The sequence below is a fragment of the Hylaeus volcanicus genome, chromosome 4 (assembly GCF_026283585.1).
Source record: "Hylaeus volcanicus isolate JK05 chromosome 4, UHH_iyHylVolc1.0_haploid, whole genome shotgun sequence".
In the NCBI taxonomy this organism is placed as follows: domain Eukaryota; kingdom Metazoa; phylum Arthropoda; class Insecta; order Hymenoptera; family Colletidae; genus Hylaeus; species Hylaeus volcanicus.
The window spans coordinates 11,664,712-11,689,489 of NC_071979.1; the positions used below are offsets into that span (position 1 = coordinate 11,664,712).

Genomic DNA, 24,778 nt, shown 5'->3' on the forward strand with positions numbered 1-24,778 from the left:
TTTGGAAAAAGTATATGTAAACAAATTTCTTCTATAAGAAAAAAAAAAGAACGTACTTTTATTATTTATAAATTTTTAAGGCCGAAATTGGAAAATCAGGCCTTGGAGTCGCATCCGCCAAAGTATAACGAATATATTAAAACCAGAATTATTAGAAAATATTGCTTCTTTGCTTCAATATCTTGGAAAAACTTGCAGTGAAATCTTGATGATTTGTATGGCAATATGGCTGCTTCGCTATCGCGCTTTCCATTGCGGCGCTGTCGCCGTCTTGTTTGCTGTTATTATATCGTTAGTCTATACACAGTGTTCTACATGGTTTAGACTAGGGATGGCCAACTGTTTTTGCCCCCGGGTCGGTTGGAATAAAATTATTTTCACGGGCCGGACGAAATATTAAAATTGAAAAATGTTAAGCAAAACACTTATTTCTTTAAGTAAACACAATTTTATTATTAAAGTTGTTTATGAATAATTGTAGTTAAATCGGTTAGTATAAGGTCTTCCGAAATTTGAAAATCTTCGGTGATAGCTCTGATAAAAATTAACAACTAACAATAAGCAGTATCTTTTACATCGCAACTTTCGTCCAGAGCTATTGCATAAAAATTGGCAGATTTTAAATTATTTAATAACTGATTCACGCGACAATTCAAGCGGTAGCCAATAGATGCAATGCATGCATTGCAGCAAGAGGTAATCATTTTAAAAAGTGTTTGCAATAAATAAGTGTTAACACATATGTAAATGTAAATAAATGAGAGGAAAGACGGAAACTCTTTTGTTTCTTTTTTCGCGATTTTCTCGAAAACTGAGGATAAACGAACAAATCACCTAACGTTTTTTTTTCTTAGTTTTTCGGTGCCCAATACGCTCCCGCCCCCGTTTTTTTCAACTGCATTTCTATTTCTTATTTCTCTTTTTACTCACTGCTATATAAATAATATATAAGAATTGCAAATAATATTGATGTGAACATAATATTATAATGAGTACAAGCAATACATAATATAGCAATAGTAGAAGTAAACATACAAATGTATGGGATGTGGCGTATTTACTATTAATAAATTATTATCAATATTAATATTAATATTATTATTAATAAGAAACGTATTATTAAAAATTGTAGTCCACATCCTATACTTTATAATTCTTATATATTATTTATGTAGCAGTGAGTAAAAAGAGAAATAAGAAATAGAAATGCAGTTGAAAAAAAAAATTTCCATTACCGAGTCTTGAACATACGAACTCTAGAACATGAACCAGCGACGTAACGCCCGCAACTACAACAGTTTCTGTTGTAAGATAGATATAGTCCAAACAACATTTACTAGTATTTGTACGATTCTTATGATGAACCATTTACAGTAGAGTTTGTAACGTAAACACATTAGTTTATTGCTCCGTACGAATTAGAAAACATCAAATTTCCAGGAAAGTACTTTTAAAAAAGACTGTAATAGAGGAATGGAAGAAGATCCCACCTCGAATAACTAATAATTTAGCTAATTTAATGCTTAGAAGAGTTGCAATAACAATTAACGAAGATACTCTTCAATGATGCGATAAAGTTCGGCTCGCGGTGTCGTGCCCGTTCCCTGGCCTCGCAGTGTCAGTTTGCTAGGTCCCTCCGACCCCTCCTACGCGAGGAGATGACACTTTCAAGTGGGTTGTGAGTAGAGCTGCCGGAGACCGAATAAAGACCGAATATTCAAGCGGCTTTCAAGTCGAGTCAAACCGGGACCCGATTTCCGAGCCGAGTCAATCGATTAATTTTAATTATTCGTGTAATGTAAATTCTACATATCACGCTGTTACACAGCAGAAAAATCTTAAATTAGTCGATATTATATCATGTTTGGTACCATTTTCATCAGTATAACATCAGGAATTCAGTAGTGCAATTTGTTTCTTTAACTTTTATAAAACACAACAAAAAGTGAACATATCATGACAAACATTTCACACTTTATTGCTCGGACCCATTGAGGTTCGTCGTGGGTTAAAGTCGACACACGTACGCTTTGGATGGTTCCACCCTTGGTTTATGGCTTTCAGTAATCACCCAATTTCACTTCATATGCATCGTATTATTACGGGAGTAACGCCGATGGATTCCTTACGTTTTCCTGATGAAAACGCTACTAAGCACTATGTAAATCAGACTATTTTTAACGAAGATAGGCAAAAAGCGTGCAAATCATTTTTTTCGTATAATTTCCTTCTAAATAATCCGAATTGTATCGTGTCTGGTACCATTTTCATCGGGATAACATAAGGAATCGATTGGTAATACATCCGTTAAGATCCGATAAGAAATACGGATAAAATAATTTTTTGGAAAAAAAATTTAACCGACTTTAAAAAAGGTACAGTGAAAAGTATGAAATAATTTCTAGTTAATGTATATGAATACCCACTAGCTCTAGATATAATTGCTTAAAAGTATGGGAAAATGCAGTGAAAAGTGTGAAATAATTTCTATTTAAACTGCATTGTTATTCACCATCGTTTGATGAATTTGGTTAAATTATTAAATACATCATATTAAATGCAATGCACCTTTTTTGAAGTCGGTTAAATTTTTTTTCCAAAAAATAATTTTATTTCACTCTTTTTAGTGGCAATCTATAACCAATAGGTTTCATGCAATAACAACAGTTATGAGCAATATACAGGATGACCCAAAAACGTTGGAGGTTCTTGAAAAGACTTGTTCCGCAGGGGAGGGGCGGTTGAAACAATTTTTCTTTAGCGAAAATGTTGCTCAAGGCTTCGTTAAGGAGATATTCTAGAAACAGAAACTCCCGACCAATCAGAGCGCGAGCATAGGCCCCGCAGGCGCTCCTCCGGCATACTCGCGCTCTGATTGGTCGGGGATTTCTGTCAATATCTCCTTAACGAAGCCTCGAACAACATTTTCGTTAAGAAAAAATTGTTTCAATCCCCCCCCGAAAAACCCCATTCAAGGACATTCAACATTTTTTGGACACCCTGTATAATTGCAAATAGGATTATCAGGAATACATCTGCAACTACATGTGAAAGGATTGATTGCGTTTGGTAAATTCCTTGTCGAGCTGCACCAGAGCATAGCAATTTCGCACCAACAATGGTTTTATAAACAATAAAAGTGTCCATAAATATTTGCAAATGGGAACATCACGAATTCATGTATCATGAAATGCGGAAGGTTCCATCGCGCTCGGTAATTTCCTCACCGAGTTACATCATATAATAGGAATTTTGCGATAACAATAGTTATAAACGATACAGAAATTCATAAATGTTTGCATCTGTGATCATTGTGAAAACCTCTCCGGCAGCAAAATGTAAGGGGTTTCATCGATTTCATCGGTTTCAGGCCAAACATACATGAAATAGTACGCTTTTTGCGATAAAAACTGATATAAAGTGGTAAAAAATAAGACAAGGACAAATGTTTTGCTATGGGACCAAATGGCAAATACTCTTCCAGATGCAAGACAAAATGTTTATGTTTAAAAAAAAAAAACGGGTAAAAAATGACAAATAACAAAATGTTTCTTTTACGCGACCAACTGGAAGAAATATTCGACAAGATGCAAGAGGTTTCACTCCGATTCATCAAGCCATCTCGACGTAATCGGCAAGCATACCTAAAAATCACGGTTTTTTGGTAAAAAGAGGGGTAAAAAATGACAAATTGCAAAAAGTCTTGAGAGCAGGATCACCGGGGGAACATGCTCTACAAGATCCAACAGGTTCCATTCTGATTGGTCAAGCCATATCGGCGTAATCGGCGAATATACATAATCAAAATTGCGGTTTTTTGGCAAAAAAACGGGTAAAAAATGACCAATCGCCAAAAGCCCCCCCCACCCGCCCCCCCGCCCCCCCCCCCCCCCATGTTCTACAAGATGCAACAGGATTCATTCCGATTGGTTAAGCCATCTCGGCGTAATCGGTGAACAGACATTAAAAAATAAAAAAAAAAATATACATGTCGAATTGAGTAACCTCCTCATTTTCGAAGTCGGTTAAAAATAGGCAACGAACGTATATATTGTAGCCTGTTTATTGGACCAATGATAATTTTGTATTGCATCTTGTATAATAAATGAATAATTTTCGGCAAAATCTCTGATGACAACAAACTCATCGGGATTTAAACTTCCTTTTGAATATTTCAAATAACATTTGTATATATATATGTTGTATTATATTATAACATAATATAATATCCATTTTTTGCTATGAAATCATGGACTTGCAATTGCAACATTTTGTTTTCTAATTCATTAAGAAATGCTGGTATTGAATATTCTATAGGCTCTAAATTAGATCTATCGGTACTTGTCCATTTGTTGCATGAAATAGGTACAATCGAATGATTTTCAAATATACCTTGCAATTGTTTACGAATGGGATTAAAATTGCTTCATTTGAAACATCACAGCGCATATTTGATAACATTTCTTTATATGTGCATGGAAAATTACAAGATGTAGGAATTAATTTTTGCAGTTTGGCACCATGAAGCATTAACTTTACATTTTAATGCATTACACATACACACACAGAATGTGTGCCACAGGTTCCGACAATTACATATTCTTTTGGACGAAGCTGAACAAATTTACTAAAACCAATTTTTATAGATGGATTTTGTTCTTTAAAAAGCAAAAACCAACAAAAATCACAATTTTTTAGCATTAACCCTCCGGCACCGGGCCTGGGTCATTTTTCCGTCATTTTTCGAAGTCCCATTCCTCTGTGATCGAGAGTGTCGAGCCATGTGTTTACATTGTAACTCGATCCGTAGCAATCAGCTCTCCCCACTATTCTAACTGTTAGCAACAGAAATCTTTCGAACTTTATTGCAAAAGAAGTAGTTTTCGGGACAAAATATTAACAAAAACAATTGGTTACGAGGCATTATTAATATGATTATAATGTTTGCATATAAAAATTTGATTTTAAACCTTCTTTTGTAGCGAGTATGGACTTGGATTTCGATGCCTGAACTAATTCTGTGTAATAATCATTTTATCATCGTTTCCCTATACATATGTATTTTAGCGTATTATCTTCTAACAATTCCCCATATTCCAAAATAATTGTAATGTAAAAATTAAATACAAGTATAACATAGTTTTATAAATGTGTTGCTTATTTCCCATTATTAAATTTATATTTATAGATACAATATACAGATAACAATATACAGACAATATAGAGTTCTCTCGCAATGCGAATAGTAAAACGCTACAAGGTTCGGGCCGATATATCGGTTCTCTGGCACTTCTCGCCAATGCATCAAGGGCCGATATATCGGCCCCCAGCACTGAAAGAGTTAAAAGAAAAATGTATGACCGCGAGCATTTTTTAAACTTACTACGATACTGAACCATACTGAAAAGCGTCTTTAAACTACTGGCACAACACCGCAGCAGAGACGACAGCAGCGCTACAGTGGACAGCGCAAAAGCGAAGCAGCCATATTGTCATACAAATCTTTTGCCAGCTATCTAGTAGTTCTCCTACTGTCTGTTGATGGCGCTAGCTTACTATATAGTAGTTCACCTCCTCTCCGTTAGTGGCACTAGTTTACCTCCTGCGCAAATTGAAAATACCGAGTATTCACTGGTATCAGAGATGGGTAAAACCCTAGGGTTGAAAATTTTTCAAAGAAGGAAACGAGACAAACATATCGGCAAACTTCAAATTTATTCGAAGCCTAGGGTTTTGCCCATCACTGACTGGTATTCACCAATTTATATCTGAATAATTTTCCACTATCAATTTATGTAGTACGTCTTTTATTACTATGTGTCACGCTATGCTTTTTTTTTATCTGACTGGGCTGGTGTATAATCAGTATAATTAAATACTTTTAAAACAATGAGTGTACTTAAACCAGAATTAGTTTGGGTAGATGGGAGATGTTATAGATTTTTAGAACAAAGGGATGCAGCTACTTGCAATACTCCTTATGTCGAAAATGATGATCTTAAGTATCAGGATTGTGAAGAAGAATTTGCCACCGATATAGAAATTGTACCCTATGAAACAGCAAAATTTAAACATGTGTTTCATGTAGCAAAGTAAGAATTATTTTTTTGTCGTATAACATAATTGTACAACAATATTAGCGATAATTGCATTGTTTTAGGTCGTTTTTTCCATTTATTATTGGAGCCAAACATCAAGTTCGCAAGCGATTACAAAATGAAACTAAAACAACAATACAAATTCCAGGACCAGGGCAAGATGGAGATATTAGTAAATATGTTTTCATGTTTTTCTATAATTGAAATATTAGTTTTATTTTGATTGATACTAACTGAGACTTTTGGATGTAAAGCATGCTCTTTGAGTAAAATATTTGATATATCCAAAAGTTAGTTAATATCAGTCATGAAAAACTGAGCTATGAAAACCTCAACTATCTAATATTAACATGTACATTATATAACCATTTATTTATAGAAATTATTGGATATGATCATAAAGGAATAATAACAGCACGTCATAGAATAAATTTAATTATAGAATCAACTAGAGGACGACTAAATTTCACACATTTCTTGTCTATACCTCTGAATGAAGATCAAATCATAATGAAATTTAACACTTTTAAACACGATGTCATGACTTTTGAAAATACACCAAGAGGTGTGGATGAAATGCTTTTTCAACAACCTAAAAAATTGCACCTTACCCTTGGAGTACTTACATTACTCGATGACATAGAAAGAGATCAAGCTATTAAAGCTCTGGATTACTGTAAAGATCATATTATAAAGTATGTTATTTTGATGTTAGGAATACTTGTTATTACTGCAACTTTATTACTATAATACATGCTAACATATTTTATTACGATTACTTTATAGAGCTAAAATTAAAAAGCATGGACAGATTCATATTCGCTTGCAAGGAACTGATATAATGAATGACGACCCTTCTGAAGTAAATGTTCTATATGCAAGAATAATCGATACGAATAATATTTTGCAGGATATAGCAGATGAAATTGTAAATCATTATGCTAATATAGGTAAAGAAGCATACAATATTTTCGGCTAATGCAGTATAAGTATATAATGATAAATGTATTACTCAGGTTTACTCCGAAAAGAAAAGGATAGAGTTAAACTCCATGTAACTCTTATGAACACATCATTTAAACTGGATGACAAAGAATTCACTGATAAACGCAAACTAAGATTTGATGCGCGAGAAATACTAAAAGTAAATATCTAATATTCATTAAAATTATAAAACGTACGTACGTATTTATAATAAAAACTCCAAAATATTAGGTCCATGGAAATACGATTTTTGGAGAGACCACATTAAAAGAGCTTCACATATCCCAGCGACATACAATCAGCAGTAATGGGTACTATCAAGCAACTGCAACAATAAATTTAGCCAAAGATTTGTAGATGATATACAAAATTCTTATTTACAATTACACATGTTATGTCTTAAATGTAAATTAAGTAAAAAAATTTTAATTCCTTATAATGGAAACTATGTGAAAACAGACATTATAATTTTTACAATTATCCCTAGGATCAAAATTACTGGTCCATTAAGTTGATAGAGACATGTTTCCAATGCCTGTTACCTAATAACTAATATATTTTTATAATGCAGGTTAAATTCAAACGTTCAAACTAATTACTATACCTTACTATACTTCCCTTGTTAGTATATTAACACTTTGCTATGGTAACGGAAGATGTAAACAAAGTGGCTGGTGAAGATGCGTTGTTTCGTAAACAAGTATATTTTTTCCGTTATTATAATTTTTTACTTAAACTTTCTCGAAAGGCTTGTCGCGAATAAAGAAATTAATGAAATCTCCCAACTGCAGGAGTTTGGAAATAATGCGTCGTTTTCGTTTATTCATGGCGATACAAAGAAAAATTTTAAAGCGTCCGCGGATCGTAAGTTTATAATCATTTTTTTAGAAATGATCAAATAATTTCATGCGTAAGTTATTACATTTTTTAGGATTACGATGTATATGTACTAGAGTTAGTACACTAATTGATTTACAAAATGGTAATTCTTTGTGTATCTTTTGTAATTTGAACATAACAGTAACCATAGATGTGAAAGATTGTATTTCATGTAATAATACAGCGTGTGAATGCAATATTAATAAAATACAAAGTAATATTGAAGTATTAAAACAATACATTGCCATGTAAAATTACTTATTATTAATATAAAACTAATTAGAATATATACTAGTACATTAGTAGTTACATTATGGAATTATCTTAATTTGACTTAATGATTATTATTTTATTATAGTTTATATAATTTTACAGTAGATAGAAGCTTGAATGGTACATTATTAAATACTATGTACTATCTGCCTTGTCCTGTTAATACTTATCCATCTTTGGATGGACCTAAATGTTTGCTGTGCAAAGATTTTGAATATAATTCTAATGTAAATTATACGTACTTATCAAAATATTATGCATGGATGCTAAATCAATGTTTGTATGAGAATGACTCTTCTGGTGGGTTAGATACAAGTATCATGTATTTAACAAAAATGGAAAGTCAGTACACAGACAGTTACTATTTCAGAAATGAATTACAACCAGCAATATATTTTTGCAAGGTAAGTAAGAAAATAAACCTATGTAGAATAAAGAAATATTAATATAATAATTTGTTTAGAGAAAGCATGGATTAGCATGTGAACATTTATCGAATATGTGTGCATTGAGTCTTTATAGTAATAAAATTGCTTGCATGTTGTTTTTGCAAATGCAAACACCTATATGGTTATTTTATAATAAAAATGAAACTACAGCAGTACTAGGTAGCAAGCAAATTACACAAAAATACAGTTTATCGAAGCACAACAATGTATGTAACATAATTACCTCTTTAAGAGTTTAATATATAAGTATAATATATATTCGTATAAGTTATATATTTTAGGATAGCACGCTGAATTTTACATTTGCCACATTTTCTTTAAATGGTAATTTCAAGTCAATTGGTATACCTAACGTACCATGTAATTTATTGAAATATGTCAGATTTGGTATAAACTTGAAGAAAAAATGCAAACTCCCAATAAGAGATTTATTGACAGCAGAAGTAGAACTTATATCTCCTTATTTAACATTTGCGGAAAATACAAAAATATTAACGTATGCATTACCTGTACTCATAAAAAATATTAATCAAGTAAGTAGATAACAAGAGAAGTAACATTTCACTAATGATGAAATCTAAGAGTAGTTTTTAATTACTTTCCAGAATGAGAATGAAATATCGCATTGGCAATTTGTAAGAAAATTTTTCTTTGTTGATAACATTAGTGGTTACAACAAGACATCAAATTTCACAGATAGTAAAGCTAAAAACACAAGTATATTATCTACATTGCGTTATATGAACTCTTTAAATGTTATGTAAGTTCCTTTATTCTTTTCTCATCTATGCTTTGAATGTTTTTGAAATTTAATACCTATTAAAGTAAAAGTAAAACACCCTTTACAGTATCAATGTTCAAAATGTGGAAGAGAAAAATAAAATATTTCCACCTTTATTAATTATCGAATATACTGAATTAACACATGAACAGATCAGCGAAACAGTAGAAGTTACATTAAATTACAAGATTCAATTCATTCTGAACAAACACAATGCTGATGTTAATTTTAAGGTAAAAATTGCAATAATAAAAATAACTATGACACATCATGTTTAACCATTTTTATTATGACTTGTTATACAATATAAAAATATTTTTTTAGATAATCGTTGGAGTCTTCTCAGGATTAGCATTAAGTTTCTCTGGCATAAAAACATGGAGTCGTAGTAAACAACATAATACCACTTGTTCATTGACAATATTAATTTGGTTTTTCATTTATGCTATGGGTGCAGTAGGATCTGTAATTATTTTGAGTTTAATCAGTTTATGTATATATTTATTCATATTTTATAAAGGACAAACAATACCACATATTCTGCTTTTTGATAATATTAACGAGAAGACTATTAAATTGTTTACTACAATAGCCTTTACTTTTAAAGTAAGTATTAATGTATAAAATAAAATGCGAATATAACTATTACAATTAATTTGTTTATATGAATATTGATAACTTCTTATTTAGTTTATAGAAATGCTTGGATTTATTTGTCAACATTGGAATATCAACATATTTTTTATGGATTGGGAACAACCCAAACCAGCATATAATCAATTGAAATATGATCCTCCATATATTTCTTTATACAAGTTACATACCAATAAATTATCAGAAAATAAATATGAGTCTTTGCAAACGATATCGGAAATAATAACAACTAAACAGGAAGAAACTGCTGACCAAAGCAATGTTAATCATTCAACTGCATATACAGTATCAAAAAGTTCCCCACAAAAAATAATTAAGCATAACAATTTGTCTGTTAGTATTTGGAGAACATATTTTATTGCCAATCAGTGGTTAAAACTTCAGACAAAGCGAAAAATAAATATGATAGTACAATTAGTTGCTGTTTTATGCATTTTCCAGGTAGATTATAACTGTATTAAAACAATAACTTGAAAATTAAATTTAGAATAAAGATTAATCTTGCCATTTTAAGTAGATTGTACAGCTATATCCTTGGATTATTACAATACCTGAGTTTTCATCCAACTTTCACGAAGACAATTGCAGTTTTACTCTTTACTATACAATATGTACTGTGATATATGTTTTAATATACTGTGTTCAATGGTTGTTATCAATAACATTCTACGAACGATATATTACAAATAGAATGCAAAATTTTATAGATCTGTGTTCAATTGCAAATATTAGTGTATTCATTTTACCATTTAATTATTATGGTTTTTATATTCATGGAAGGTAATATATTAGATAGTAGTGTATAAAATATAATAATTTAAAATAACTATTATTATTCTTTTATGACAGATCGGTACACGGATTTGCAGATACAGATTTGCCAACTTTAATAAATGACTTGGAGAAAGAAAAAAATAATTTATGCGCGCATAGAGGTCTCGTGCCGGGAACATCTCAACAAACATTTATATTATCTTTAACAAAAACGTTCAGAATGGTTTTTGCCACACTTACAAAACAAACACAGATTGTATGTATTACATGATCATTATTTAAATTTTACTTAAATCCTTAAAAATTTATTGTACATTGTGCTTATCTTCTTTCAGAGCTCTAATCGTTTTCTAAAAACGTATTTCTTTTCAACTGAAAACTGGGAGCAGAGTTTTAATATACAGTTCAAAGTAAAACAGTTCTTATGTAAATTTGTGGATCATTGTTTCAAAGATGTGGATTATATTATCAAAGAACAACATTTCTTTGAAAGATTATGTAACATCCTGTTTTTACATAGCAAAGAAAAATCAATCTTTTATATTGGTAACATCACTTAATCTAAAGAGCAATACAAAAGTATTTTCAAATTCTTTACATTTTCTTATTTACAGATAATAATCATTCCTTTGATCAAATACTATTTTATGGCAATGAATGGTTGTTGGCAACATTTGAAATGTCATTATTTACTTTTATGGTAGTATTATGTAAAGATTGTTTGCTAGCCATTATAGTTACAGTATCAGTATCGCTACTATTAATTATAATTGTCAAACATAATAGACTAAAAAGTTTAAGTAATAATGCATTACTAGATAAAACATTTCTTACATGATATCATTATAATTTAAAAAAACATTCAATACAACAAAATTCACTCATATATTTCAAATATAAAAGTTCTTTGGCATTATCCATAACTTTTGAAGACTGTTAATTTTCCAGCATCACAATTATATATAAAGGGGACTAAATGATTTTAGTTTTAGTTGATATATACAAGCTACTTTCTAAATACAACAAATGAAACAGATAAATATTGAATGCCTGGTTATTTTTCCATAACCTAAAGCAACAACATAATTGAATTTCTTTTTATAATTTATTTTATAAAGCAGAATATTTACAATAATAATTCTAGCTTATCTTACTACAGATACAGCTCATTTTCTTAAACAACATTAATGGTGACCACTGGTATCATGACTTTCATCGTGGTGTACACTATAATCGATTCCAAAATATTGTTCCACAGCTATTGTCAATAAAAATGCTGGAATACCAAGTTTGTAACCTCTCGTAAATCCCTTTAATGCTCGTAGATAACGATTTGGTATAGAATGTTTGTAACGCCAGACTTCATTCCTTATCCAAGGATCTTTTAGTCCTTTTTCCGCCAACCGTTTTTCAAGATATACAAGTTCTGGCACTTCTTCCACCTTATATATGTTTGGACTTGGTACTTTTGGTATACCATGTCCGTGACCCCCCATTTTCTGCAAAGAATTTCGATTATTAGTTTCAATGTCTTAATTCAACGTTTGAATATATAAATATAATTGTGATAGTTCAATACACAATATATCTAAATACAATTTACCAAATGAGAACGGACAAGTAAAGAGTACTTTTACCACAGAGTACTATTACAGAAGCGAAACTCTTATCAAAACCTTTAAAGTTCATGTCCCTCATCTCCTTAAATAAAATAAGGGCAAACCACTATAACCTGGGAGAGTCTCTTTTCAGGAAGGGCTTAACACCCTCACCACAATGTGAGTGTGGTCACCCATCTGAGGACCTGAACCATTTTATATGGGAATGCCCATAATACAAAGATGAAAGGAAACAATTAGGAAGGGAACTAACGAAAGAAGGAATTGACTGAAACCAAGAGACAATCTTATTAATAAACAGGAAAAATAAAGGGATTGCGAAAGCGATCGCCACTTTTATTAGAAAAACGGGTAGAACAATATAGGGAAAATGGTACATGACTGAGGAATAACCAATAATTAATAACATAAGGTAGAAAAATCTAAGAAAACAGGAAACGAGATGTAAATATATATTTTTTTTTTAAAAAAAGGCGACAAAGTATAAATTAGAGACTAAGAAAATAGATAGTAGGTATTAGAAAATTTTCTCTCAAGGGAAAAATAAAAATAAGTAAGTTAAGATAGATGATAAGAAATGTAGTAATAAGAATGTAAACAAAAGACTTTTTGACTGTACCTGATTGTAACACAATAAGATAAATTTATTTTTGTAATGTACAGAGATGAGGAGAGAGGTGCGCCCCAAAAAGTGATTTTTATTTATAAAACGTTTTCATTGGGTAAGAGGAGGGAAACTAGTACCTCGAACGCCATCTCTAAATAGCACCAAAACTTGTACTAAAGTTTGTAATGTCTTGTTACGCTATCACGTGAACTTAGCTTCACGGCATGTAGCGCCACAACGCGGAATAGCTTAAACACTACCGCATGTAGTATATATTTATATTCAAATTAGAAGCGGGAATTCAAATGGATTAACGCATTGAATCAACGAACCGCCACGTACATTGTTAAAACATTCAACGTGGGTGATCAAGCGTGGGAAAGTCGAAAGTCAGGAGAGAAAAGGGAACGTTCGCTGAAAATACTTAATAGATTCATTATAGGCCGTGTCGAATCGCCGTTTCCGTTGGAATGCATTTCTTTCGAATTCGAGTTGAGTTAGCTTTTGTTCCAGCTCGTATGATCCTTGAAAATAACAGACTCGCTCTGTACCTCGGTTCGCGTTTCCGGCGACTTCTTCAAGAGGGTAATAAATTTCCTTAAGGTGCTGTGTCTCGCTGGCACGTTTTCTCTCTCTCTAGACCTCCGCGCTTTCCTTTTTCACATGTAGTCCTGCACAAACATGGCCGCGCGACTCCCACCTCCACCCGACTCGGGGTTGGATCCGAGATCGATGAAGATCACCGATAGAAGGAGTAGGGCGCAACCCCCGATTGGACCAAGACAACCCGAAGGGAGGATCGGGAATCTTCCGTAGAAGGGAGAGAAGCAGCAGATCGAGCGAAGATTTTTCCAGAGAGATCAATCGTAATCGAACCTCTGAGAACGAGCTACGAAACGATTTTTAAACCAAACGAGTCGATCGAATAAACGTCTTTGCTTTTTCTTAAAAGTATTTCGAATTTTATTTCACGCGCCTCTCCGGGCAGAGCGGTTCAGCGCTCCACGGGCACCTTACCCACGTCAGAAAATTCCCTATCACCGCACGACGCATTCCGCAACACAGCAAACTTCAGATTTATTCGAAGCTTAGGGTTTTGCCCATCACTGCCTTATACAGCTTCATGGCTACTACATTAGTATACATATCAGTGATACACTCCTGGTCTGAAACAATGAACCAATGAGATTCTTTCGAAAGTCGTGATATTGTGTAACTAGAGTCCACCGCCTTACTAGATGAACGTCATGGTTGATCTTAGAATGAACTTTTGAACAGAAAGAATGTCGAAGAAGGAATACGAATGTACAATTTTAAATTCATGATCAAATTAGTGTGTATAACATATGTTGAATATGTAACGTAAGTTTAACGTAAGTTTGGTTTAGAATAATTATTATTTACCGTAAGGCTATTACGACATGTATACATTTAACTAACGATTATAGAGTATAGAGACTCGGTTGAATAAATAGCGCATATAGAAACAAAGCTTGATATGTGAAAAGTAGTATTTTGGCACGAGTACTAGATACAACAGATACCATCAGAAAATGAGAAAATTATAAAATTGGTGTCATATGTTGATTAAAACAAGGTATACTATTGTTGATTGAAACAAAGATGCGTTAGTTGTACAATATTTGTGAAAAGAAACCACATAAACGATTATATTTTAATAATATTTAAGTGATATATTGTCATAGAATTCTTTATTCATTTCTTCATATTGAACTAAGTGTCGAATTTAAATTAATTATTCGCATTAACCTTTATTAAAGAATATTATTGTTATATTGTAATTGTGTATATATTCAATGATAGGTTAGTTTGCATATCATTGTCATGTTTGCTTTTGTTTCCAATGTACGATACAGTAAGAATAATTGGAGATTCTTTAATGATTTTCAGAAGATATTTAATTGTTTCAGTACAATAAAGCGATTTATGAAATAAATGTAGAAATGCTTAACATACATGATAAAGATTATAGAGTTTTGGATTTGGTACGGCAACGTGAGATACAGGTATGTCAATGAAGAATACTTATAACTTTATACATATTGTATTCATGTGACTTTTTACCATTTCAATTGGTAAAATATAATTTTGGAGCAACATTTCCCAAATATTTTTAGTTCCAGGACACAGATCATTTTATAATATATGTACATAATATTTACATTCTTTGTTGGTTATAATATTTAAAAGAAATTAAAGATTAAAATTTATACATAAAAGTTATAAGTGTAGTTGAAAGTAATAGTAGTATTTTGAACTATAAGGGAATCTATTTTACTATTGCTAGTCTGTGTAAAAATGTATACATATATATTTTTTAACCTAAATAAAAATAAGCAACAACTCGCTCATTTTATATTATTTTTCATGGAACATACTTTGAGAAATGTTGCTTATGAATCTGGTCCTCTATTTTAAAAATGTCATTTGTATTATTTTATGTTATATTATATTAGCATTAGAATAAGTTTACAAATTATATTATATTAATATTAATATTCAATAACAATAAATTGCTGCCTTTCTGTATTTCATTTGTGATACTTTATTTAGGATTCTGTAGCATATGCAGTTTCTCAGAAATTGCATGTTACAGAAAGTTTGATAGCTCGATTAGGATTAGAGAAAGAATTGGTCGGGCATACAGGATGTGTAAATTGTTTAGAATGGAACGAAAGTGGACAGTGAGTACCACTAACTAAATAAAAAATATATATTTCTATATAGAGTAGAAGAAAGTAATACATATAAATTAATGTGGACTTTTAGGATCCTTGCTTCAGCATCCGATGATATGAATATTATTTTATGGGATCCATTTCGATACGAAAAAAAATTATTGCTTCGAACAGGTCATCATGGAAATATATTTTCTGTTAAGGTACTATCATATGTTAATTTTAAATATAATGTTGAATATCCGATATGTATTACATTTATTGTACACATGGTTTTAGTTTATGCCAAAGTCAAATGATAGTATACTGGTGTCGGGTGCTGGTGATAGCAAAGTACGTGTTCGGGATCTCACGCTTACCGAACCCATACTTATATGTAATTGCCATATGGGCCGTGTCAAACGTATCGCTACTGCTTCTACTGTACCTTTCCTTTTTTGGAGTGCTGCAGAAGATGGTCTTGTTTTACAATATGATATTCGCATGCCACACACCTGCAAAAACAATGAATGTAATACTGTATTGATAAATCTCGTTAATCATTTGGGTCAGTATGCAGAAGGCAAATGTATTTCTGTAAATCCAAAAAAACCTGAATTAATAGCTGTTGGAGCAAACGATGCCTATATACGAATGTACGACCGCAGGATGATTAAACTTTCTCAGGTAATTACTGCAATAACAAAAATGTAATTCTAGATCTATTTAAAGTTTGATATCTAAATAATCAAATAATTGATGACATTTCTTTTTAAAATTTCTAATATTTTTTGTACTATAGGTGCCTATTATCTCTTCTCCACGCAGTGACTGGGAGAGAGGAGATTTAAATATACGTCGTGCTGGTGAAGGCGATCCAGATGAGAATATACCATTGGGTTGCGCACAGTACTTTATCGCGGGTTCGTTCGTACGATCAGAGATAGCGTACGCGACTCCTTTACCCTAATCTTCCTTTTTTGCTACATATTACATGATTGCTTTAACAGAGACTGTTAATGTTTGATATTGACCAGGCCACCTGCAGTCTCGACAGCGTAAAAGTAGGATTCTCACTACTACATATTTAAACTTCAGTGCTGATGGGAATGAGCTGCTTGTCAATATGGGTGGTGAACAAATTTATTTATTTGACATCAATAATCCAAAATCTTTGAAGACATACTGTGGTCATTTTACAAATACTTATTCAGGTAAGCGTCAAAATTATGTAAATTTTTGCCCCCTTTACTTTTAATTCCAAGAATAACATACATGTTAAGTATTTAAACATTTATATAACACATTCTCTGTTACAACAGGTAATACACAAAAATTGTAATTGTAATAAAACAGTAAAATAGTAATTTAGAATAAACAAATCAATTCTTCATTTTATTTTACGTATTATTTTATTATTAAGTTGGATACATCAAGCTTTACTTGTCTATCTATACATAACACAAATTTATCTGCATTTACATTATTATAAAATATACGGCTATAGGAAATCTTGGAAAATGCTTTGTGGAAAAGAATAATCCGGATGCTCTAGATGGTACTAGGAAGAACATTAAAGTTCTACCACATCATGTCGAAGAATTAAAATGTCAAGTATGTTTATGTCATAAAAACAGTTCCAAATTACTACTTATTAATTATCTAACAGTTTAAATGCTAAGAATTTAATATAAAAGAAAAAGTAACTATTTAAATTAGTTTTGCTTTTTTTCTGAATATCTTTAGGCCAATGGACATTTTGAACAACAAAAGTATACTTTGGCAATTACCTCATACAACAAGGCAATCAGTTACTGCCCTAATGCAGCTGTGCTTTTTGCTAACAGAGCTGCAGCATATATGAAACGAGCTTGGTATGTACTTTCAATTATTATACTTAAAAAGTCCAATTTATAAAGAGAAAAGCAAAAAGAAATTAATTATTGAAGAAATAAATAATTGTTTACATATGATTTTGCTATGGTTTCAATGTAACTTATAGGGACGGTGATATATATGCTGCTCTTAAAGACTGTCAAACTACATTACTCCTTGATCCAAGTCACGTAAAAGCACATTTCAGGTATCAGTAACTGTAAATATTACGATACTGCATTTACAGAAGAATGTATACTATGTATTACATATTTATTCATAGATTGGCACGATGCTTGTTTGATTTACATCGGTCAGTTGAAGCTGAAGAAGTAATTAAAGATTTTCAGCAAAAATTCCCTGAATATGCATCTAATTCTGCGTGTAAAGCATTAAGAATGGATATAAAGGAAGCTATAGAATCTGGTATGTTTCGTTTTATATTTTATTCAAATCTTAAACATTGGAATTCGTGTTAACTTTTAAATAGATATATTTATACTATTATATTAAAGAAATGGATCTTTTGTTCAAATTTATGAAAAATCTTTATTTAACAAATGGTCAGTATAATTTTATTTTATAATTAGGCAAAGACAGCGACATAAATCGCTTTCCATTACAAATCTCCGAACACGAACAAACATGGCGACATAATACAATTGACTATAAAATGAGATTCTGTGGGCACTGTAACACCACAACCGATATAAAAGAAGCTAACTTCTTCGGAAAGTAAGTATTATTTTGAAACTTATTCAATAATCATTTATAATATATAGTTTAGTCTACCTATGCTACATTGATGATTGACAACTTTTTTCTTTAAGCAATGGTCAATATATCGTGGCAGGATCAGATGATGGTTCCTTTTTTATTTGGGATCGAAATACCACGAATATTATTCGTGTATTAAGGGGAGACGAACGTATTGTAAACTGTCTTCAACCTCATCCATCTACATGTTTATTAGCTACCAGCGGTATCGATCCAGTAATTAGATTATGGAGTCCTTTACCTGAGGCATGTATTCAAACTATATCTCTATAATTATTTTTAAAAAAATTATAAAAATTATAATTATAAAACTATTATAAAAAATAATGGTTAACATAATAGATATCATGCTGATCTAAAATTAAAAAATTTTTTATTATTCATGTATATAGTTTGATATGCTAAATCTGAATGTGGAAGAACTTGTCAGACTCAACTCTGAATTAAGATTTGTCTTTTCCTTTTTAAATTAGTGTAATAGCTGTCAGTTTTGTTGGAAAAGTGAATCGATTCACATTCAAATATATTTGTTATCCAATATAGGATGGTAGCGTAAATGAAAGAGAAATTCAGAATTTGGAAGATGCTGCATCCGCAAATCAAATACGTATGAATAGTGATCCGTTCGAGGTAATGCTTATGAATATGGGATACCGATTTCCTGTTCAACAGAATGAACTTAACGAAGATGGCGACGCGCAACAAGATCAGTCAATTATGCAACCTTTGAATTGTAGACCAAGTTAAATTGTGAAATGAATATGAAAAGTGGTATAAAATTGCAATTAACCCATTTACATTAGGAAGCAGACTGTGTTGTGTTATCCGTATCACTATATGTGGCATGATTTACAAGGTAATTGCACTTTAACACAAACGTCGTTCGTGTTCTTCCGTGCTGTGGCTGAACATAACTTTTAAGCAACATCAGACTTCGTGGAATCCAAAATAATGGATAAAGAATGTAATACTTTGGCAAAAAATTTACATAATTTATTAAAGTAATCTAAACAAAGATTGCACGTTATAGTGATATAGGTATCTTAGCACTTGTGGATTAATCCACGACTAATTGTAAGCGATAGGGCTATATAAACTAAACATCGAATGGGAAATATTCTGCTTCTTGATGCAAATAAGTTAAATGACCGAAGACTTATTCAGTACTGTATCGTAAAATATTAATGTTTTAATTCCAATTATCTATTTTTTTATCAATTTTGTGTAGTTGTTCACTTTTCCGTAAATAAAGTGCTAAAGAATATTTTACAAGATGTTAATAATACATTAAAAAGAAAATAGCTACATATAACCATTTACTGATCTTTCTATGGACAAAATGGTTAAGAATAATTGGCAAAATGCTGATATATTAACTCTTTGCGGTCGTATTTGCAACAGGCATGGTAGTCATACCGATCAGAATTATTTTTGTCAATTATTGTCTACAAAAACGTATAAATTTATTATTACGGTATTCGATACTTTATATCTCTTAATAAATGTAGAACAACTCTTTTCTCTGAAATATATTTAAAAAAAAATTATATCCTGGGAACATTCTGAGATTCGATCGCAAAGAGTTAAAAACAAATAATTACTATCAGTCTATTTTATCTGTATCCCACTCAAACAATTATCTAATAAATAGAAAATAAATCAAAGATTGTGAATCTTAAAAAATATTTATGGATATATTTTATTGTTGTAATTACTTTCTCTTTATTATTAAAATACTTCTTTACAATTGTTTCCAGTTGAACATGTACGATATTACTTTAATTTAAAACATTAGTAGACATTAATAATAATAATAATAATAATACATTAATAGTCCTTACAATTTTATACATAAGATAATATGTTTATGACATTTAAAGTTTATAAATGTTTTATAAATTAATTTTGAGGCACGAGTTCCCATATACTCTGCAATTTATTGGTTTCTTCAGAATTTTCTGCAGCAAGACCTAAGTAGTTTGAAAAACTCGGTTTCTTCTGATTTAATCCTTCAGAAAAATAGTAACCAAATACGTTCAACATTTCAACTTGATTGTCTTGTATTTCAGAGTATTGTTCTATATTTAGCTCCTGCTGTAATGGTGCCTGTAATAATTAATGTATTATTAAGTAACAATGTAATATATTTATTTATTCAATAAATCGTTTTTAAAGATTAAATTCCTGTAGCGTTACCTGGTGTTCCAATGTATAATCTACACCAAAAATCGGAAATTTTTCAAACGTTTGAAAGAGCATTAAAATTTCTTTGTAGACAACATGAAGCCTCTCTAAAGGTCTAACTCGAAAACCTAATATATAACCTCCACTAGATTCTGTGCTCACGATTACTAAAGTTGGACCAAATTTGGAACTTTTAATACTAATCTATTAAAATAACAATACTTTATTAAATTCCTTTTGTATATTTGTAATACATTTTTATACATCTATTTACTTACATTTGCTATTATTAGGTACGGAATTGATATATTAAACTGATAATTCATATCAGCAAACCATACTAAACGTATATTTGTTACAATAAATGTTCCCATATTTCCCTAAAAAAACGAAATTATAATATTTGATTGTTCAGGAATAGCAAAGATTTCTGTAAGTAATGATTAGATTTTATACCTGTTCCAATGATAAATTCCAAATATCCTGTAAAGTTGAGCATACAGTTTCTTGTGGAAGTAGAGTTAATAGTTGCTCGTTAATTATTCCACTTCTTAATTTAATTTCTCGATAAACTTTAGATGAAATATAAGCCCTGTAATATTGAAATTTTTAAACCACACTTATTTAATATGTGTAATTCCAACATGATGTTTCATCTTTTGAAAGTAATAGATTTTGGCTAAACTCAAAATATACCTGTATACACCAATAACAGATGTATAATGTCTTGTACTTTTTGGATCTTGATTTGTAAATATAAATTCATATCTGCAATTTTGAAATGAAGCTAAAATATGTAGTGCTTGCGTATGCCTTCCTTGCAACTATAAAAGTCATTGTATGTTTATCATTTTTATATACAAATTGTATTTAGTATATTAAGATATACAAACGGTATATATAGTTTTAGAATTTGCTGTAATGAAGGTGTTATAGCCAATACCTGTAAAGACAAATATGTCTGCATAAAATTTCATAAGTATTGAGAGAGTACTTAACAATGTATCTTGTAAAATATTTCTTCTTCCCATTTTCTAAGGTACATATTATTTCAGATTTGTTATTACTGGCAATAGTAGATTTTCTTCTGGCATTTATACTTAATTACTTTTTTTTTTACAAAAACAGAAGTGTAAGTAAAGAACAAATATATGTTTAAAATTAAATTACTTAATTTATACTTAAAATTTTACTTCATACTTAGATTTATTCGAGGAAGAAGCAAAGAATGCCATATTATTCTGAGATTTGTTACTATGAGTCTTCCATTATCACCTGCATTTCCTTTTGTATCTTCTATTAAATCAAGTTTATCAATCGCAAATTCCCCCAATCGTAGTTGCATTTGACTAAACAAAATTTGAAACGCTACATGTATTAGAATTTATGATCCTTATGAAAAATATACAAAATTACTTCCTCCATATTACTTTATATAAAAAAAATAACTACATATAGTATTTCTTTACATGACCTGCTTTATTTTAAACTTTCCTATAATTACTAATGTATTTATTATATTTACTATAATTTTCACAGTAATAAAATACATCAATATTATAACAATAAAGTAAATAAAGTATTACGAGTAGATAATGTCAAACCGAACTTCACTGTCTTGCCACATTTCTGATAACAATATATTAACAATATCAGCAATTGTGTAGAATTCATATACGAATCAATATCGTTGCCATACCTACAAAAGTACAACATCAGTCTACAAGTAGTAAGGTCTAAAATAGCTTCATATATTTTATCTTAAATTATTCGATATTACAATCATTTAAATATAATTTTAATTGAAGCAAATGTAGGAAATTTTAGTGTGCGGTAAATTCATCATAATTGTATTAGAAGTGTATCAACAAGATTTGAGGGTTTAAATTTCGTGCGTTAGCCAAGAAGATTAACCACTGATGGCGTTGGTGAGCGTAATTGAATTATACTGGGTGTCCCAAAAATGTTGTAACACCTTGAAAGGGGTGGTTCGGGAGGTGATTTGAAACAACTTTTTCCGTAGCGAAAATGTTCTCCGAGGGGTCGTGAGGAGATATTAACAGAAAACCCCGACCAATCAGAACGCGCGTATACCGTTGGAGCGACTAGCCGTCCGCGCTCATACGGTACCGCGGGCGCCCCACAGGCATACTCGCGCTCTGATTGGTCAGTGTTTTCCGTTAATATCTCCTCAACAAAGCCTCGGACAACATTTTCGCTAAGGAAAAAGTTGTTTCAAATCACCTCCCGAACCACCTATTTCAAAGTGTTACAACATTTTTGGGACACCCTGTATAGTAATGACTGAGTCAACTTGAGTCAACGAAATAACTTAGAACGAATCAGTGACAGTTTAAGTAAAATTACCGATTATATGCGCATTTAACAATATTTTTCTTAATTTAAAAATGCTAAGGTACCCTAATTAAGTTTACGGTAACACTGAGAATTGCGACATGAAGAATGTCGAAGTCTAACCTCTTTAATGGTACTCTCTGCTGAATCGTAAATGTTGACGGTTGTTAGATTATTAACTCAAAACGAGTAACAATTTGTGTCCCTTTATTTTACAGCTAATTTGTTTACCGTTAAATATCAAACGAACCAACAAGTATACAGTCAGTGAATATCAAACTATAATCAATGATAATACAAAGTCAAAAGTGCAAGTTGTGATTGTGTTGCAAGATAGAAATAAGTAAAGTTAGTTTAAATCTTGTCTGTTAAGAAAATGTCGGATTATTTCGATGAAATGGGTTGGACACCACTAGGAGATGGCGAGGCACCAAATAATCTAATGCAAATAGCAAGGCTCTTTCGAGATTATGGTATGTGGAATTTTTTGGGCCTCCCCAACGAACTACCACCACCTGCTTCAAAATCTGCGATTGAGAATCTGAAAGAAATTGAAGTTAGTTCTTCGGATTCAAAACAATGTCCTGTATGTTTAAAAGACTTTGAAGCTGGAATATTCGCAAAGTGCATGCCCTGTAAACATACTTTTCATACAGAGTGTATAATACCGTGGTTAGAAAAGGTATCGATTCTTAATAGTCGTTGTTATCGATACATGAAGATATAACGAATCACTTCATAAAGAGGATTTCGCATTTCCAGACAAATTCGTGTCCGCTATGCAGATATGAATTACCAACGGATGATGAGGATTATGAAATGTATAGGAAGGAAAAGCAACGTGCAGTGGAAAGAGAAAAAGATTTAGAAACTTTGCATAATTCAATGTTTTTGTAGAAAAGTATATGTATATATGTAAACGTCAAGTGTTTTATTTCTTAATATGATCACAGATGAGGTATATTAACATATTGATTGCCAAATAGATATCTTTGAATGTTGTTCAGAGGCTGTAATCACTTAACATTATGTACAATGATACAAAAATCGCATTTTCTTTCAGGATGTACGTTACAGAATTCTACAAATATTATGTTTAATGTGTTCATTGCGGATGGTTTTTTCATGTACTTTCATATTTGAGGTGGTATGAATCATGTGCACTATATATCATATTTGAGTAAAGTATATAGCCTACCAAGAAGAAGAGTACAACATGAGATAGACCTTACAGCAGCAAATAGAGATTAACATTGTCCACCGAATAAAGTTATTTTCATATTTAAGGAATGTGAAGCATCCTGGAAAATCTGACAGATGGAAGTCCGATGCATTAGAAGATACATGTATTTGCATGTAGTAAACATATTGTTATACGCGTGAAAGTATACGCTAAACTTTAATTGGTTATCTACAAAATTGGCTTTGATAAAGTAGCTTCTGTGATTTTATTCAAAAGTTTTACATTCATACAGTTGATATTTATCTATCCAGTTTATCAGCACAAAAGAGATGGACATTCTTCTTTTGCAAGGCTATCGTTTTGTTAAGCTGCATTGTTATAAATTAATCTATTAAAAGTTATAATTATACATAAATTAATATTTTTAAGTTGTATGTTATAAATGAATAAATTGAAGCCAAACGCATTAAAAATCATAGAGTATTTTTATCTCATGAATATATAGAGAAAATATACAATTTATAGTTTTTATAATTTCTCTTATATTCAATGTAAAAATGTTTGAAAACAGGTGATAGAAAAATGAGCACACTTAGCTAACTTTTTTC

General features: G+C 31.1%; 5 protein-coding genes across 14 annotated transcripts; 4 read left to right on the forward strand and 1 right to left on the reverse strand.

Annotated features, from left to right (window-relative positions):
• Nucleotides 1-5,640: 5,640 nt before the first annotated feature.
• Nucleotides 5,641-8,200, forward strand: LOC128875061 (activating signal cointegrator 1 complex subunit 1). Its single transcript, XM_054120382.1, has 6 exons — nucleotides 5,641-6,092; nucleotides 6,161-6,270; nucleotides 6,478-6,793; nucleotides 6,885-7,048; nucleotides 7,115-7,242; nucleotides 7,314-8,200. The coding sequence occupies exons 1-6, from the start codon at nucleotides 5,890-5,892 to the stop codon at nucleotides 7,437-7,439; spliced, it is 1,047 nt and encodes a 348-aa protein (XP_053976357.1). The 5' UTR covers nucleotides 5,641-5,889; the 3' UTR covers nucleotides 7,440-8,200.
• Nucleotides 8,201-8,339: 139 nt separating this feature from the next.
• On the forward strand, nucleotides 8,340-12,069 carry LOC128875059 (meckelin). Of its 2 annotated transcripts, XM_054120381.1 has the most exons (12): nucleotides 8,340-8,534; nucleotides 8,622-8,638; nucleotides 8,698-8,889; nucleotides 8,965-9,216; nucleotides 9,289-9,443; nucleotides 9,532-9,697; nucleotides 9,789-10,070; nucleotides 10,155-10,559; nucleotides 10,636-10,898; nucleotides 10,968-11,148; nucleotides 11,228-11,438; nucleotides 11,507-12,069. In XM_054120381.1, the coding sequence occupies exons 1-12, from the start codon at nucleotides 8,372-8,374 to the stop codon at nucleotides 11,728-11,730; spliced, it is 2,511 nt and encodes an 836-aa protein (XP_053976356.1). In that variant the 5' UTR covers nucleotides 8,340-8,371; the 3' UTR covers nucleotides 11,731-12,069. The 2 variants fall into 2 exon arrangements, with proteins under 2 accessions (XP_053976356.1, XP_053976355.1); XM_054120380.1 differs by having other exon boundaries at nucleotides 8,340-8,638.
• A 2,264-nt stretch (nucleotides 12,070-14,333) lies between these two features.
• Nucleotides 14,334-19,712, forward strand: LOC128874733 (WD and tetratricopeptide repeats protein 1-like). 6 transcript variants are annotated; one of them, XM_054119751.1, is made up of 15 exons: nucleotides 14,416-14,491; nucleotides 14,567-14,715; nucleotides 15,030-15,145; nucleotides 15,693-15,823; nucleotides 15,909-16,020; nucleotides 16,097-16,483; nucleotides 16,599-16,719; nucleotides 16,834-17,010; nucleotides 17,304-17,410; nucleotides 17,543-17,670; nucleotides 17,799-17,879; nucleotides 17,955-18,097; nucleotides 18,262-18,406; nucleotides 18,502-18,694; nucleotides 18,992-19,712. In XM_054119751.1, the coding sequence occupies exons 3-15, from the start codon at nucleotides 15,083-15,085 to the stop codon at nucleotides 19,193-19,195; spliced, it is 1,992 nt and encodes a 663-aa protein (XP_053975726.1). In that variant the 5' UTR covers nucleotides 14,416-14,491; nucleotides 14,567-14,715; nucleotides 15,030-15,082; the 3' UTR covers nucleotides 19,196-19,712. The 6 variants fall into 6 exon arrangements, with proteins under 6 accessions (XP_053975725.1, XP_053975727.1, XP_053975726.1 ...); XM_054119754.1 differs by having other exon boundaries at nucleotides 15,050-15,145; XM_054119750.1 differs by lacking the exon at nucleotides 14,567-14,715 and having other exon boundaries at nucleotides 14,334-14,491.
• Nucleotides 19,713-19,958: 246 nt separating this feature from the next.
• Nucleotides 19,959-22,519, reverse strand: LOC128874734 (Bardet-Biedl syndrome 5 protein homolog). Of its 4 annotated transcripts, none has more exons than XM_054119758.1 (8): nucleotides 22,332-22,519; nucleotides 21,833-21,981; nucleotides 21,526-21,575; nucleotides 21,329-21,456; nucleotides 21,089-21,224; nucleotides 20,911-21,012; nucleotides 20,645-20,836; nucleotides 19,959-20,554 (listed from the first exon to the last, which is right to left on the reverse strand). In XM_054119758.1, exons 1-8 carry the CDS (start codon nucleotides 22,346-22,348, stop codon nucleotides 20,348-20,350), a joined length of 981 nt encoding a protein of 326 aa, XP_053975733.1. In that variant the 5' UTR covers nucleotides 22,349-22,519; the 3' UTR covers nucleotides 19,959-20,347. The 4 variants fall into 4 exon arrangements, with proteins under 4 accessions (XP_053975733.1, XP_053975732.1, XP_053975731.1 ...); XM_054119757.1 differs by lacking the exon at nucleotides 22,332-22,519 and adding an exon at nucleotides 22,219-22,331; XM_054119756.1 differs by lacking the exon at nucleotides 22,332-22,519 and adding an exon at nucleotides 22,242-22,321.
• Nucleotides 22,520-22,536: 17 nt separating this feature from the next.
• On the forward strand, nucleotides 22,537-24,646 carry LOC128874737 (E3 ubiquitin-protein ligase RNF181-like). Its single transcript, XM_054119765.1, has 4 exons — nucleotides 22,537-22,560; nucleotides 23,361-23,669; nucleotides 23,750-23,945; nucleotides 24,051-24,646. The coding sequence occupies exons 1-3, from the start codon at nucleotides 22,552-22,554 to the stop codon at nucleotides 23,882-23,884; spliced, it is 453 nt and encodes a 150-aa protein (XP_053975740.1). The 5' UTR covers nucleotides 22,537-22,551; the 3' UTR covers nucleotides 23,885-23,945; nucleotides 24,051-24,646.
• The last annotated feature ends 132 nt before the right edge of the window (nucleotides 24,647-24,778 follow it).